This window comes from Populus trichocarpa, chromosome 6, assembly GCF_000002775.5.
Source record: "Populus trichocarpa isolate Nisqually-1 chromosome 6, P.trichocarpa_v4.1, whole genome shotgun sequence".
In the NCBI taxonomy this organism is placed as follows: Eukaryota; Viridiplantae; Streptophyta; class Magnoliopsida; order Malpighiales; family Salicaceae; genus Populus; species Populus trichocarpa.
Genome location: NC_037290.2, coordinates 4,630,006 through 4,647,368, shown reverse-complemented (window position 1 = coordinate 4,647,368; position 17,363 = coordinate 4,630,006). Strand labels below are relative to the sequence as shown.

Genomic DNA, 17,363 nt, shown 5'->3' with positions numbered 1-17,363 from the left:
ACATCTGTTTGTCGAGCAGAGCAGAGTTTCTCACAGCACATCGCTGCTTAATTCGTATGATCCATCATGTTATATGGACTGTGGGAGATAAGGATATATCAAAACTACTGTTTTTGTCACATCCACACACAATGGAAAAGGATCATAACCGAGGCTGAAATGAAATGCCTGACTTGGTAAATCTTCAATCAAATGATAGTGTCTATGGCATCCTATGATTAAGCCTCCTTAACCATATCGAATGAAGTATCATATGAATCATATCATATGGCTTTGCCGGTCGATTCAACGTAAAATGTCTCTGTGCTTGGATCACTCTTCTCTGCATTGTAAGGTATCTTTTATGCGAAATCCCTTTTAAAATTGTTTTGATTTCCTGTATCTTCTCCGACGGAATGTTTACGGAGAACTTGCTCCAGTCAAGAACATCACTAAATGGCAACGAATAGTTATCGGAAATGATCACAGGAACACACCCCAATTGAATCGCCGTTACCACTCTAGGACTTGCTACTTCATGCCCACTTGGGCACAAGCAAAACTTGCTTTGGCCCATTAATTTGAAGTAAAGATTATTATTTTTCTTCCTTTGAGTGACGTACTCGTGGACTTGAATCTCACCATCCTTGTCTTTCCACCGTTTTAACAAGACCTTCCTTATGCGACCATGAGCTCCGCCGGCGAAAAAGGCAAGGATTGGACGCTTACTTGGGGGCTGGGCGCCTTCACGCGGCAGTCCAAGCTTGCCAACATGAAGGAAGATTTCTGGTACCGAGACATCTCTTTGGGGCTGGAACCCTTCTGATGTATTAGCATTGCAAAGAGCTCTAATAAAATACTTGAAGAGTTCAGGATTGGTTCTTGAGATATCTGGCCCCTAGGATAAAAATTCCAAATTAATATAGGATTAGCTTTCATGTAACATCCACTCTGATAATTAGTATAGCTTGTCAAAATACACAGACCAAGTTCCTTTTCGATCAGGTCTCAAACAGCTCTCTCTTACTCAAAGTCTCGAACTATTTAATGGATTCACAATTTTTCTTCTTCTTCAAGCCTTCTACAGGATTCGAGTCCTAGATGATAGCGCTAGTGGAAAACACACACACACATATATATAGCCATAAATGAAGTAAGTTTTCCTTACCCAATCATGGCAAGAAATTGAGAAATGGTCAGCTCCATTGGTTCTGTTCCAGTAAGTGTACTTATCAGCTATAACACGAACATAATCTGTGACCAAGGTTTGTAGTTGGTGGCGAGAGAAGGTCACGCGAGGTTTATAGATATAGTGCATGATATAGGCCACACTTAAAGGGAGAAGAAATGCATGTGCTTCGTCAGGATGGCGAGCAATAAAGTGGCTTTTGCCCCTCTCTATTTCATCAAGAAATTGACCTTCAACGCTATAGATGTTGTTTACTGGTCCACCATGGAGAACAGGTAGTTCTCCTTCCTTATAAACCCATATCTTGAATCTTTTCTCCATCTCTGTGTGACTCCTGAATAAAAATTAATTAATATATATAATAACAAAAATAATTGCAGATTAATTTATTTAGATTTTTTTTCTTATTTCTGGTACGTTTGGTTTATCTCCTGTCTGGTGACAAAAGTCCAAGCAATAAACTATACGGGGCAACACAAAACCAACTTTGTTTTGGCACAAGTTATTTGTCAATCTTCATAGAAGTATCTCTCAATTATTAGTGATCCGAAAAAATAAATATTTCTCAAATCTAAATTATTGTTCTTGAACCAGCACAAATAGTGGTTACAAAACGTCCCAGTCAGGGACGAATTGAGGGCGGCGTCGGCGGCCCTAGGTCCCCAGTTTTGTTAAAAAAATCAGATTCTTGGAATAATTTCCTAATTCTTGGCCAACTTGTGGCATGATTTTTCCACCAAAGCTAGAGTCTTGCACAGATTTGGTAATGTGGTATAGTGAATGCCAAGTTGAGGTCTCATTGGGGTGGTTGAGACCTGAGACCTCTCATTGGCAAGCTGTCAATTTTACTACATATGCAGGCATCTGAAAGAGGGCTGTAAGAGGGGCAAGACAGCTCGCCAATTTAAAAACCAATAAAGCATTAATGTTACTGTCGAGGAAAAAAAGAATTGTGCAGTAGAGTGAAATCTTGTAAGCGAAAATATTACTGCAAAAAGTGCAAAGACAGAGATCTCTACTCCAAACTTAACTGATGAAAAGCATATTGATTTCTGTAGATGACTCCTCTAGGTACGTAACTTCCCTTCTTGTATGATGAAGAGTTCCTTGACCGAATTGCTCTCAAAATGGCATCTCTTGCTCTTGCTAAACCATCTTCAATTCTCTCGAAACCCGTCTTGATTTTCTGCCAACAAAATAAATAAATAAATCAATAGCCAAAAAGGGAATCGCAACTCAGGCTCACTCTCTCATGCCTTGCAACCGCTGGAAATCTGGGGCTAAAACTTACTGTAATATTCTGTACTGCCAATAGAACAGGTGAACGTGATGGTCGGAGCCTTTCATCAAAAGGGCTTACCTTGATCTTCCAGGTGATTTGCGCATCCTGGCCAACACCAAGAGTGGTGTTTGGTGGTGGTAGCAGCAGAATTGTTGATGGATAAGGTTGAAAATTAGGAGTATAAAAAGAAGACAAACGGCTGGAAATATTGATAGGCTGGTAAAAGGGAGATAAGCAGACGAGAAGCAAAGTGGAAAGAAAAGCTGATTGCAGTAGACAATTTATGGGAGAGCTAAGAAAAGTTGCCATTGCTTCTCCTTCTCTTTCAGTACTTGGTTTTTTTCCTTGTACTGATCACGGAGACAGAGGTGGACAAGCATGGTGTGGTATCTTCATAAGTTCATCAAAGACTAGCAGTGGATTTTTATTGATGATTGAATGTAGAGCTGGACTTGCCATTTGATTTAACCATGGCAAGTAGCAAGCAATCGAAGCAACAAATTAACGGCAAAAAGGCCCTCAGACTTTAATTGTTTGTCAAACTGACCCTTATTCAAAGTTTCGCCCAAATTGATCATTCTACTATCAATTTTAGCCAATTTTAATTCACTCATCAATCTCTGTCAATGATAAGAAATAATTTGGTAAATTTAAACAATGAAATATATACATATTTAAATAAAAAACTAAATTGAGTTAAAAAAAATTAAAATTTAAAACACTGAAGATTAGAATCCCAAAAAAATTCAAAGTAAGAGGACCATTGGTGATTTTTTTCCCCGTTGTGGAATCCTTTTGTCTTGTTTTTAAAAAATTCAAGCTCAAAATCTCAATCATCATTTGGGAGGAGAGGGTACATTGACAAATCTGATCTGTACCATTTTGGTCGATTTGTGCCCAAGCAGGACTGCGAAGGAGTTACTGAAACACCGACGGACCTTTTTCTTTTTCTTTTTTTTTCTTTTTTTCTTAAAAGACATTATTACACTGGCCCGCATTTTGATGTAGATGGGATCAATTGTTTTTTTAATATAAAAAAATTATTAAAAGCATAAGGAATCTTTTGATAATGATATTAAATTCGGTAAAATGAGTTAATTTTAAAATTTCTTTAACTTAACTACTTACCTGACTCGAATTTTATTATTATTATTTGTAATTTAAATTACATGTAAGAAGAATGTTTGGGTGTATGCTATTTTATGTTGTTAATTGCTTTTAAATTAAGTTAAAGAATTTTGGATTTTCAAATCATGTTAATTGTTATTGTCCAAAAAAATGTGATCCCAGAAGAAAAATGGTGTCAATGTGAACAAATTATTAATCAGCATCTCTGAAAATGGAGACATCAGCAGCATTGGTTTCTTGAAATTGGTTCGAACGGAGAAACGACTCCCACTTCTAGACCATCAAGCCTAGAACAAAACTCTGCAAGACTCTGGAAAGCCGCGTAACTTCACAGTCCAGTCTGTTTTGCTTAAGATATGCAGTAATGGCCTCTCTGTGCTAAGCTGCACCAAGGAATTTAAATGCTATCAAAGTAAAAATTCGATCGTTAACAATAATGAAGATGACAAGAAGAAAAAACTTATCACAGCAGAGGAAACCCTTTCCTTGGCTAGTATTATGATCATGGTACTATAACTAAGTTCAGTTGCCTTAATCATCTCAAATTAGTAACATTCTCTCGTGTCATAGGACTGAGATTTCCAGCTAGCATGCCATATAACTTAAATGCCATCCTCAAATAGCAAAATAATTTAGCACCCAATTTCACTTGACAGTCAATGAACAAGACCAAGTTCATGAAAAAACATATTTGCAGATCTATAGTGAGATTGCAAAGGCAAAAAAGCTCTGAAATAAGGGTGATGACACAAACAGTTCAAAAGATTGTCGTGTACTCATTGGTGTTCCAAATATGTGCAGAGGCCAGTTTGGAGCTATTGCCAGTGTCCTTGCCCCAAAAGATACAAGGTAGGCAGAGCATTGGATGAGTTATCATGAAAACAATCCCATTCTACTTATCCAGAATTTCTCAGCATCAGATCCTTTATCTAATGGGGGGTTCAAGATGATGGAAGACAGAAATCTAAGACCATATTTCCAGTTTCCCACAAAGAAACTGGTTAACATAGACAAAAATCTATGCTAATTAAAATCTGATTCCTTGAATGGTTAGACCATAACTTGGATTTGCAGTAAGGACTGCAAAGTGCAAATCAAGGAAAACAGCAAAAAGCCCTAAAACATAGCAGCAATTGAAAAGACCTAGCAACACTGATGTATCTGTATATGGTTGTGCTACAAGTATCATGCCGCTTCTTGTATGAACAAAAATCATTTAAATGGAGATAGATATGATACATTGAAAGGAGGTCCAAGAAACCCATCCTCTGTAATCTTCAACAAACCCCGGGCTGCATCATCATCCATCACAATTCAACAGAATTATATATAACAAATCACAAAAGCAAAAATTCGAGAGAGAGCATGCTTTGCATACATTGACGGAAGTTTGGAGCACAACTGTTTTTTCCTTCCTTGTCAAAGAAACAATGTAGTGATTTCTTTGTAAACTATGGTTCGAAAACCCATGTTCTGGATATCATACATAGTTACAAAATGACTCGCTCAGTGAAAACACAAATACATTCGTTTTGTTATGCTGTTTTGCCTTCTGTCTTCAAGCAAGAACACGACTAGAAAAATAATTCTTTAAGCAAATATTACAATTATACGAACTAAAAAAAAAAGAATCATGAATTTGATTTCATTCGAATGACAGCAGAGAGTCTTGTGAGATTAGGAAGAACAATCCTCTTTCAAATACTTCAACAACCAATGGACTCTCTCTAATAAATATACAAGTGATGCTTATGTAGTGGCGGAGCCAGAAATTTTTAAATGAGAGAACAAATTATTAACAAATATTTGATATTATATATATATATATATATATATATATATATGTTATATATAGAAATTAATTTGAAATACATGTACCAACTCAAGTCAAGCAAAATTAATTTAAGAATACTTTTAAAATGATAAAAACTTATATTATAATTGTTTTCTTCGAGATTTTATATTTTAAAACTGCTTCATAATAATTTTATTTTTAATTTCATTAAAAATATATTTCTCAATATATACTACAAACTTTCATTTATCTATTTCTAAATCTTCCAAAGACTAGGAAAGTTGTTGACAACAATTCTATGCTGACATATGGTACATAACATCTAAAATTATAACTTAAAAGAATTGTCACAAATTAATGTTGTTCTTACTAACTTGTTGTTTTGTACAAGTAGATTAAATATAATTATTAAATATTTTTTTTTAATTTATCTATTATATCTCTAATTTTTTTAGTTGTCTTGTACTTCATTTTTAATCATTGGTAAATTCATTATCATCATTTTTCATATGAAATTCATAACAAAACTTATTAATTCATCAAAACTCATTTCAATTCATATCCATTAGCATATAATATTACCCATACACATTAATTCAACAAACCCATAAATTATTATAAACCCTAACATTTTTAATAACTAATTTTTGGAGATGTAGACCCAGTATTTTTGGAGCTTCCATATCTGGTTGATCTATTAGGAAGAGATGAAGTGAAATTCAAAAAAAAAATTAGTATGTTTTAGATTGTTTTGATGCGCTGATCTCAAAAATAAATTTTTAAAAATAAAAAAAAATCATTTTGATGCATTTCGGCACAAAAAACACTTTGAAAAGCAATCACAATCACACTCCTATACAAGTAAAGTCTCTAACAGCACAAGTATAAAAAATATAACTGCTGGGCAAGCTATCTCTTTTCTCAAACCCATCAGCTGCCTCATTCTATATATATATATATATATATATATATCAGACCATGCATAGAATTTTCTTTATTAAAAATAGATAAGAGAAAGGAATCAGAGGAAGGGGGGCAATTGCCCCCTCTTGCCTCTACATGGCTCCGCCACTGTGCTTATGTCATGCCTTGTGTGGATGACAATAGCCTCCAAAAAAAAAGTTCATGATACAAATGGGAATGAAAAGATTTCATATATATATATAGAAATTAATTTGAAATACATGTATCAACTCAAGTCAAGCAAAATTAATTTAAGAATACTTTTAAAATGAAAAAAATTTATATTATAATTGTTTTCTTCGAGATTTTATATTTTAAAACTGCTTCATAATAATTTTATTTTTAATTTAATTAAAAATATATTTCTCAATATATACTACAAACTTTCATTTATCTATTTCTAAATCTTCTAAAGACTAGGAAAGTTGTTGACAACAATTCTATGCTGACATATGGTACATAACATCTAAAATCATAGCTTAAAAGAATTGTCACAAATTAATGTTGTTCTTACTAACTTGTTGTTTTGTACAAGTAGATTAAATATAATTATTAAATGTTTTTTTTAATTTATCTATTATATCTCTAATTTTTTTAGTTGTCTTGTACTTCATTTTTAATCATTGGTAAATTCATTATCATCATTTTTCATATGAAATTCATAACAAAACTTATTAATTCATCAAAACTCATTTCAATTCATATCCATTAGCATATAATATTACCCATACACATTAATTCAACAAACCCATAAATTATTATAAACCCTAACATTTTTAATAACTAATTTTTGGAGATGTAGACCCAGTATTTTTGGAGCTTCCATATCTGGTTGACCTATTAGGAAGAGATGAAGTGAAATTCAAAAAAACAATTAGTATGTTCTAGATTGTTTTGATGCGCTGATCTTAAAAATAAATTTTTAAAAATAAAAAATATTATTTTGATGTATTTCGGCACAAAAAACACTTTGAAAAGTAATCACAATCACACTCCTATACAAGTAAAGTCTCTAACAGCACAAGTATAAAAAATATAACTGCTGGGCAAGTCAACTCTTTTCTCAAACCCATCAGCTGCCTCATTCTCTTTATATATATATATATATATATATATATATATATATATATATATATATATATATATATCAGGCCATGCATAGATAGATAAGAGAAAGGAATTGGAGGAAGGGGGGCAGCCCCCTCTTGTTTCTACATGGCTCCGCCACTATGCTTATATCATGCCTTGCGTGGATGACAATAGCCTCCAAAAAACAAAAAGTTCATGATACAGATGGAAATGAAAAGATTTCACCAATTTAGAAAGGGGTATGACATGACATGTACAAAAAAGAAAAGGGGTTTTGAGTCCTTTGATCAAATCAATCATGGAAGCTTGACATTAAGCCTCCTTAACCATACAGAATGAAGTATCATATGAAGCATATCATACGGCTGAGCAGGTCGATTCAACGTGAAATGTCAGGTCGATTCAACGTGAAATGTCTTCGAATTTGCATCACTCTTCTTTGCATTGTAAAATACCGTCGAACCGAAATTCCTTTCAAAATTATCTTAATATCAGGTATCTTTTCCGACGGAATGTCAACAGAGAACTTGCTCCAATCAAGAACATCACTAAATGGCAATGAATAGTTATCGGAGATGGTCACAGGAACACATCCCAATTGAATTGCTGTTACCACTCTAGGACTTGCTACTTCATGCCCGCTTGGGCACAAGCAAAACTTGCTTTGACCCATTAATTCAAAGTAAAGATTATTGTTTTTTTTGTTCTTTTGAGTAAGGTACAACTTGAATCTCATCATCCTTCTCTTTCCAGCGTTCCAATAAGATCTTCCTTATATGACCATGAGCTCCACCCGCAAAGAAGGCAAGGATTGAACGCTTACTCGGGGGTTGGGCGTATTCCTGGGATGGTCCGAGCTTGCCAACAGGAAGGAAGATTTCTGGTATCGAGACATCTCTTTGGGGTTGAAACCCTTCTGATGTATTGGCATTGCAAAGGGCTCTGATGAAGAACTTGAAGAGTCCAGGATTGGCCCTTGAGACATCTGGTGCCTGTGACAGATTTTGAATGTAGAATTAATTAGTTTACGTTTTCACTCTAAAAAAATCACAGCACCATGATAAGATGCATATAATTTTGCCAAAATAAGATGCATATAATGCTTTGTAAATATCTTGTAAGCGAAAATATTACTGCAAAAAGTGCAAAGACAGAGATCTCTACTCCAAACTTAACTGATGAAAAGCATATTGATTTCTGTAGATGACTCCTCTAGGTACGTAACTTCCCTTCTTGTATGATGAAGAGTTCCTTGACCGAATTGCTCTCAAAATGGCATCTCTTGCTCTTGCTAAACCATCTTCAATTCTCTCGAAACCCGTCTTGATTTTCTGCCAACAAAATAAATAAATAAATCAATAAGCGAAAAGGGAATCGCAACTCAGGCTCACTCTCTCGTGCCTTGCAACCGCTGGAAATCTGGGGCTAAAACTTACTGTAATATTCTGTACTGCCAATAGAACAGGTGAACGTGATGGTCGGAGCCTTTCATCAAAAGGGCTTACTTTGATCTTCCAAGTGATTTGCGCATCCTGGCCAACACCAAGAGTGGTGTGTTTGGTGGTGGTAACAGCAGGATTGTTGATGGATAGGGTTGAAAATTAGGCGTATAAAAAGAAGACAAACGGCTGGAAATATTGATAGGCTGGTAAAAGGGAGATAAGCAGACGAGAAGCAAAGTGGAAAGAAAAGCTGATTGCAGTAGACAATTTATGGGAGAGCTAAGAAAAGTTGCCATTGCTTCTCCTTCTCTTTCAGTACTTGGTTTTTTTCCTTGTACTGATCACGGAGACAGAGGTGGACAAGCATGGTGGGGTATCTTCATAAGTTCATCAAAGACTAGCAGTGGCACTTTTTATTGATGATTGAATGTAGAGCTAGACTTGTCATTCGATTTAACCATGGCAAGTAGCAAGCAATCGAAGCAACAAATTAACGGCAAAAAGGCCCTCACACTTTAATTGTTTGTCAAACTGACCCTTATTCAAAGTTTTCGCCCAAATTGATCATTCTACTATCAATTTTAGCCAATTTTAATTCACTCATCAATCTCTGTCAATGATAAGAAATAATTTGGTAAATGTAAACAATGAAATATATACATATTTAAATAAAAAAACTAAATTCAGTTAAAAAAAATTAAAATTTAAAAACACTGAAGATTAGAATCCCAAAAAAATTTAAAGTAAGAGGACCATTGGTGATTTTTTTTTCCCGTTGTGGAATCCTTTTGTCTTGTTTTTTAAAAATTGAAGCTCAAAATCTCAATCATCATTTGAGACTGCGAAGGAGTTGCTGAAACACCGACGGACCTTTTTCTTTTGCTTTTTTTTTCGTTTTTTCTTAAAAGACATTATTACACTGGCCCGCATTTTGATGTAGATGGGATCAATTGTTTTTTTAATATAAAAAATTTATTAAAAGCATAAGGAATCTTTTGATAATGATATTAAATTCGGTAAAATGAGTTAATTTTAAAATTAACTACTTACCTAACTCGGATTTTATTATTATTATTTGTTATTTAAATTACATGTAAGAAGAATGTTTGGGTGTATGTTATTTTATGTTGTTAATTGCTTTTAAATTAAGTTAAAGAATTTTTTAAATGACACTTTTGGATTTTCAAATCATGTTAATTGTTATTCAAATCTAAATTGTCCAAAAAAATGTGATCTCAGAAGAAAAATAGTGTTAATGTGAACAAATTATTAATCAGCATTTCTGAAAATTAAAGGATAAGTAAAAAACTGATTAAATCGAAAAAATAAAAAAGAAAATAACTGAAAAAACAAACCGTGAAAAAAAACCGATTAAATCGATTAAAATTTTGAAAAAACCGACATGTTCAGTTCGATTTCGGTTTTTTTTTTTATAAATCGGTTTGGTTACTATTTTTTGATAAAAACCGAACCGAACCGAAAATAACCAACTGTACTAAAAATGGAAACATCAGCGGCGTTGGTTTCTTGAAATTGGTTCGAACAGAGAAACAACTCCCATTTCTAGACCATCAAGCCTGGAACAAAACTTTGCAAGACTCTGGAAAGCCGCGTAACTTCACAGTCCAGTCTGTTTTGCTTAAGATATGCAGTAATGGCCTTTCTGTGCTAAGCTGCACCAAGGAATTTAAATGCTATCAAAGTAAAAATTCGATCGTTAACAATAATGAAGATGACAAGAAAAAAAAACTTATCACAGCAGAGGAAACCCTTTCCTTAGCTCGTACTATGATCATGGTACTATAACTGAGTTCACTTGCCATAATCATCTCAAATTAATAACATTCTCTCATGTCATAGGACTGAGATTTCCAGCTAGCATGCCATATAACTTAAATGCCATCCTCAAATAGCAAAATAATTTAGCACCCAATTTCACTTGACAGACAATGAACACGACCAAGTTCATGAAAAAACATATTTGCAGATCTATAGTGAAATTGCAAAGGCAAAAAAGCTCTGAAATAAGGGTGTTGACACAAGCAGTTCAAAAGATTGTCGTGTACTCATTGGTGCTCCACATATGTGCAGAGGCCAGTTTGGAGCTATTGCCAGTGTCCTTGCCCCAAAAGATACAAGGTAGGCAGAGCATTGGATGAGTTATCATGAAAAGAATCCCATTCTACTTATCCAGAATTTCTCAGCATCAGATCCTTTATCTAATGGGGGGTTCAAGATGATGGAAGACAGAAATCTAAGACCATATTTCCAGTTTCCCACAAAGAAACTGGTTAACATGGACAAAAATCTATGCTAATTAATCTGATTCCTTGAATGGTTAGACAATAACTTGGATTTGCAGTAAGGACTGCAAAGTGCAAATCAAGGAAAACAGCAAAAAGCCCTAAAACATAGCAGCAATTGAAAAGACCTAGCAACACTGATGTATCTGTATATGGCTGTGCTACAAGTATCATGCCGCTTCTTGTATGAACAAAAATCATTTAAATGGAGATAGATATGATACATTGAAAGGAGGTCCAAGAAACCCATCCTCTGTAATCTTCAACAAACCCCGGGCTGCATCATCATCCATCACAATTAAACAGAATTATATATAACAAATCACAAAAGCAAAAATTCGAGAGAGAGCATGCTTTGCATACATTGACGGAAGTTTGGAGCACAACTGTTTTTTCCTTCCCTGTCAAAGAAAGAATGTAGTGATTTCTTTGTAAACTATGGTTCGAAAACCCATGTTCTGAATATCATACATAGTTACAAAATGACTTTCTCAGTGAAAACACAAATACATTCATTTTGTTATGCTGTTTTGCCTTCTGTCTTCAAGCAAGAACACGACTAGAAAAATAATTCTTTAAGCAAATATTACAACTATACGAACTAAAAAAAAAAGAATCATGAATTTGATTTCATTCGTATGACAGCAGAGAGTCTTGTGAGATTAGGAAGAACAATCCTCTTTCAAATACTTCAACAACCAATGGAGTTTCTCTAATAAATTTAAAAGCGATGCTTATGTCATGCCTTGTGTGGATGACAGTAGCCTCCAAAAGAAAGTTCATGGCACAAATGGGAATGAAAAGATTTCACTAATTTAGAAAGGGGTATGACATGACATGTACAAAAAACAAAAAAGAAGAAGGGGTTTTGAGTCCTTTGATCAAATCAATCATGGAAGCTTGACATCAAGCCTCCTTAACCATACAGAATGAAGTATCATATGAAGCATGTCATACGGCTGAGCAGGTCGATTCAACGTGAAATGTCTTCGAATTTGCATCACTCTTCTTTGCATTGTAAGATACCGTCGAACCGAAATTCCTTTCAAAATTATCTTAATATCAGGTATCTTTTCCGACGGAATGTCAACGGAGAACTTGCTCCAATCAAGAACATCACTAAATGGCAATGAATAGTTATCGGAGATGGTCACAGGAACACATCCCAATTGAATTGCTGTTACCACTCTAGGACTCGCTACTTCATGCCCGCTTGGGCACAAGCAAAACTTGCTTTGACCCATTAATTCAAAGTAAAGATTACTGTTTTTTTTGTTCTTTCGAGTAAGGTACTCATGGACTTGGATCTCATCATCCTTTTCTTTCCAGCGTTCCAATAAGATCTTCCTTATATGACCATGAGCTCCACCCGCAAAGAAGGCAAGGATTGAACGCTTACTCGGGGGCTGAGCGTATTCCTGGGGTGGTCCGAGCTTGCCAACAGGAAGGAAGATTTCTGGTATCGAGACATCTCTTTGGGGCTGAAACCCTTCAGATGTATTGGCATTGCAAAGGGCTCTGATGAAGTACTTGAAGAGTCCAGGATCGGCCCTTGAGACATCTGGTGCCTGTGACAGATTTTGAATGTAGAATTAATTAGTTTACATTTTCACTCTAAAAAAATCACAGTACCATGATAAGATGCGTATAATTTTACCAAAATAAGATTGGATTTTTGCCCAAAGTCAGATAAAATTAACTCAACTCTATTTAGGTAAGAGGGAGAAGGTTCTTGTTGATGCTGGTTATATGGATGCCCAGCAGTGTCCTTGATTGATACATCCGTTGGTCTCTTCTGGTTCAGAAATTTAAGTTATGGTGTTGATGTTAGAAATTTGAATTGTTAGTCATAATTTTCTTGTAGTGCATTTAAAGTTAAATAGAGGATATTTTACTGGGGCTTTTAATTTAGGTTTTTGATTTTTTTAATTGTGATATTATTATAATTTTGTTGAAATCTTGTTTTATATATATATATATATATATATTGTGAGAATTAATCCTGGTAAAATATACGATTTGAGACGGAAAATGGAAACTGGTAAGCGAGAAAAGGAGGAGGAAGTTTGTTTGTCATACCCAATCATGGCAAGAAACGGAGAAATGATCAGCTCCGTGGGTTCTATTCCAGTAGGGGTGCTTATCAGCTATAACACGAACATAATCTGTGACCAAACGCTGGAGTTGATCTCGAGAGAAGGTAATCCGAGGCCTGTAGACGTAGTGGATGATATAGGCCACACTTACGGGGAGTAGAAAAGCCTGTGCTTCCTCAGGATGGCGAGCAATAAACTGGCTTTTGCCGCTCTCCATTTCATCAAGAAACTGCCCTTCAATGCTGTAGATGTCGTTCACTGGCCCACCATGGACGACTGGCAGCTCCCCTTCCTTGTAAATCCACACCTTGAATCTTTTCTCCATTTCTTCGTAACTCCTGAAGAAAATTATTTCGTTATTTGTAAATATTGTTAGTCGCTTTGTAAGAAAACAGGAGTAATTATTCTTGGACAATTAGATGGAGACAAGGCATATATACTGTCATGGTTATAATAAAACGTCCCCTTCGTTGAATAAATTGTATTATGAAATAATTAATAATAATAATAATAATAATAAAAACTCCCCAAGATAAACTAATTAACCATAAAATTAATTTGAAGCTTTATTATTCTACTACAAAACACAGTGATTTCGCATCTTAATTATTATCCGTCTTTACCATCTCATGTATAAAGACCTATAGAAACTCTTAAGAATATTTTATTGATTTTTTTTTTTTTGATAATCATCGAGAGAATATTTTATTAATTAGAAAAATAAAATTAATCTTCATACATGAAAATTGATTAAAAAAAACATAAATCTCTGAATATTTAAAATAAATAAAAAGAAGAATAAAAAGATTCAACGTGTTATAATTCCAAGGTGGAGTACTCATGAAAAACATAATTTACCCTTTACTATTAGCGCACACAATGAAAGCACTTCATGTTTTAAAGAAAAAAAAATGGATTGAGATTGTTTTTAAATTATTTAAAATATATATATATATATATATATATATATAAAATTTTAAAAAATTATTTTTAATAATAATACATTAAAACGATAAAAAAATATAAAAAATTAATTAATTTTATCCATTTTGTATTCCAGCCACAATCCCCCCCATTGTATCCATAAACTCGGAATATCATTACTAGGACCATATAAGCAACTTGGCAAGGTTGATTTTGACTGGACAACAGTCTGGGCCAACTCCTGGCATGTTCTGTCAACGTCTAATTTCTTCCACATCGTGTCATTAATGGCGGTATGACTGTATGGCACTAAGAGAATTTGTTTCATTTGTGAAATTGATCGTTTTATCCAAGAGCTTGCCTTCCCCTTTCTTCTCCTCACAAGGACACACAACCTCAAATCCATTAAAAAATTGAAAGCGTATGCCCAGCATTTTTCTTAACAAAAGTACAGCCACTAAAAAGAAGTTTCGTACTTCCATTGTTAAGAAGGCAAGGGATGTTAGCTACTGTTCAAGAACAAAGGCAGGATGGTGACAGGCTGCAAGACCCACAAAAATTAAGCACTTGCCGTAAATTAATTTCAGTAATCGGTTTAGAAATAAGGTAATTAATGACTAAATTAAAATCAATATCATGATCCAGGGAAAATAATATCAATACTGGCACGCATGATCAATCCTATAAAGTAGAAAAAGGAGAGAAGCTGTTTCCACTTCTGTAAGATAGGCAATATGGGGCCAAGAGTGCCACTCGAAATAATTAAGACATGAAGGGAATTTTAGTGGCGAGGGGAATTTATGCAGTGCAGGGAAATCTTAGAAACGAAAACAGCTTTTCAAAGTACCAATTGGCTTGCTGCAAAGCGAGAATTATGAAGTTTTGAATTCAGATCCTACCTTTGTGAAGCAACTGCTAATAATATCAAGTACGAAAAGAATAGAAATAAATTAAATAGTATTATTGGAACTTAACTGATGAAAAGCATATTGGTTTCTGTACATGGCTCCTCTGGGAACGTAGCTCCCCTTCTTGTATGATGACGAGTTTTGCGACCGAACTGCTTTGTAAATAGCTGCTCTTGCTATAGCTAAGCCTTCTTCAATTCTCTCAAAACCTGTCTTAATTTTCTTCCCAGAAAAACACACACACACAAATCAAGAAAACAAGAAACCATATATTCGATATATGCAGTGAAAGTTAAGTAACCAGGCTCACCTTTTCATGCCTGGTAATTACTGGAATGCCGGGGCCGCTAAAAACTACAGAACTGTTCTGCACTGGCAATGAAATTGGTGCTGGTGATGGTTGGAGCCTTTCAGAAATCTTTCCCTGTCCATAACACCAGAGACAAAATCAAGAAATCTATTTTTAAACGAAAAGGAGAGGAGGAAAAAACATTTTTGTGCTGTCCATGCATGCGTGGTTGTAAAAAAGATCATTAAACAAGCTTTACTTTGTTCCTCCAATTAGTGATTTCTTGATCATCTCCAACAGTGGTGTTCGGTGGTGGTTGCAGTGCAACTGGTGAGGGAAGAGGTTGAAGCCTTTCAAAAGTATAATTATATGTATAAAAAGACGACAAACGGCTAGAAACTTTGATAGTTTGGTAATTGAAGGGAGATAAGCAAACAAAAAACAAGGTGGAAACAAGAGCTGCTAGCAGCAGAAAACTCAGGGGGGAGCAACTTAAAGTTGCCATCTGACTTCTCTTACAGTTCTTAATTTGTAGGGTTTATTAATTTCTTGTGCAGATATAGACACAGTAGGAGATGAAGCATGGTGGGTTTTTCATATCTTACACCTGAAATAGAAGGCTAGCTAGCAGCATATTACAAGACACAACTAGCCAGTACAATCATCTTGAGAGTGGAAAGAAGGCTTTTCATGTGAGCTAGTAACCGTCGGGCATTGATTGAAGCTATAGATGATTTATTTAATTTTTCCTACTAGGAGAGCTGGGGCAAACTACATTTTTACCCCTATAGATTCATAAGTGCTCCATTTCTACCCTTTTTGTTTAATATTTTTAATATCACCCCTACAATTCTTAAAACATCTTGATTTTACCCTTAATCATTAAATAACTAATGGAATGATCTAATGATGAGCCCACTTTTTGAATTTTATTTCTTTGATTTTATGAGATATCATCGCATGTATAAGTCTTGAGACTTGAGAGGATAAAATACTGAGAGAAAATAAGAAAAGGCACACAAAGAAGATGAAAATAAGTAAAAGAAAGAAAAGAGGTTTTCTGGCTATTTCAAATATTAGGGGTAATATTGAAAGCTCTAAATAACTACAAGGGTAACATTGAAGTTTTAAACAATATGAATAGATTTAGGTGGAACATTGCTATATAGGTGTAAGATGCCAATTTTAACACGTACAGTATAAATTGACAAATTGATAACAGGCGCTCTCTTTTTCACTTAACCAAACCGAATCGAACCGATCTAGTAATTGAGTTTATACTTAGCCATTATGACACTAAACATAGAAGTAAACATAAAAACTAAAATATTAATTAAACTAAAAAAATTAAGAAAAAAAAACTAAAAAAACCAAACCATAAAAAAAAAAATTAAACCGATTAAAATTTAAAAAAACCGACCGGTTTGGTTTGGTTTTGGTTTCATAAGACTGAAACCGAAAAAATCGAATTGAACCAAACCGAGAAAAAACAGAGCCAAACCGGTTTTGTCCTAAAAAACCAAACCGAACCGAAACCGGTCAGTTTGAACCGGTTTCGGTTTTTTTTAAAAATAATTTAAGTTTAGTTATTTTTTTTTATAAAAACCAAACTGAACCGAAAATGATCACCCCTAGCAAAACATAAAGCAATATCATAAAATTTTATTTTACATTTTCGGGCTTAATCACCTTTTCATTTTAACAAGAAGTCGTTTTCAAACATAGATAAACAATCGAGTTTTATTTGGAAGAAGAAATCGGTTTAATTTGCCAAAGAGGTTGCTTCCGGAGGGTTGATCGGTTTCCGGATCAATCCAATAAACCGGGTTGGATTAATAACAGTGCCAAAACAATTTTTTTTTCTCCCTTTCCTTTTTTTTACCCATCCTTTTGTATTCTTTTGCTTTTTTTATTTCCCGAGGCAGCTATCGGCCAATACATGGCTGCTTGCCAGCCGCCATCCCACAGGTAAAGAA

General features: G+C 34.5%; 1 protein-coding gene across 14 annotated transcripts; it reads right to left on the bottom strand.

Annotated features, from left to right (window-relative positions):
* Positions 1-42: 42 nt before the first annotated feature.
* On the bottom strand, positions 43-16,091 carry LOC7474668 (probable glycosyltransferase At5g20260). Of its 14 annotated transcripts, none has more exons than XM_052453921.1 (7): positions 15,647-16,091; positions 15,409-15,522; positions 15,166-15,320; positions 13,250-13,604; positions 12,876-12,965; positions 12,138-12,738; positions 7,629-7,798 (listed from the first exon to the last, which is right to left on the bottom strand). In XM_052453921.1, the coding sequence occupies exons 1-7, from the start codon at positions 15,890-15,892 to the stop codon at positions 7,722-7,724; spliced, it is 1,638 nt and encodes a 545-aa protein (XP_052309881.1). In that variant the 5' UTR covers positions 15,893-16,091; the 3' UTR covers positions 7,629-7,721. The 14 variants fall into 14 exon arrangements, with proteins under 14 accessions (XP_052309884.1, XP_052309889.1, XP_052309888.1 ...); XM_052453923.1 differs by having other exon boundaries at positions 7,629-8,143; positions 12,460-12,738; XM_024602913.2 differs by lacking the exon at positions 7,629-7,798 and having other exon boundaries at positions 11,858-12,738.
* Between the last annotated feature and the right edge of the window lie 1,272 nt (positions 16,092-17,363).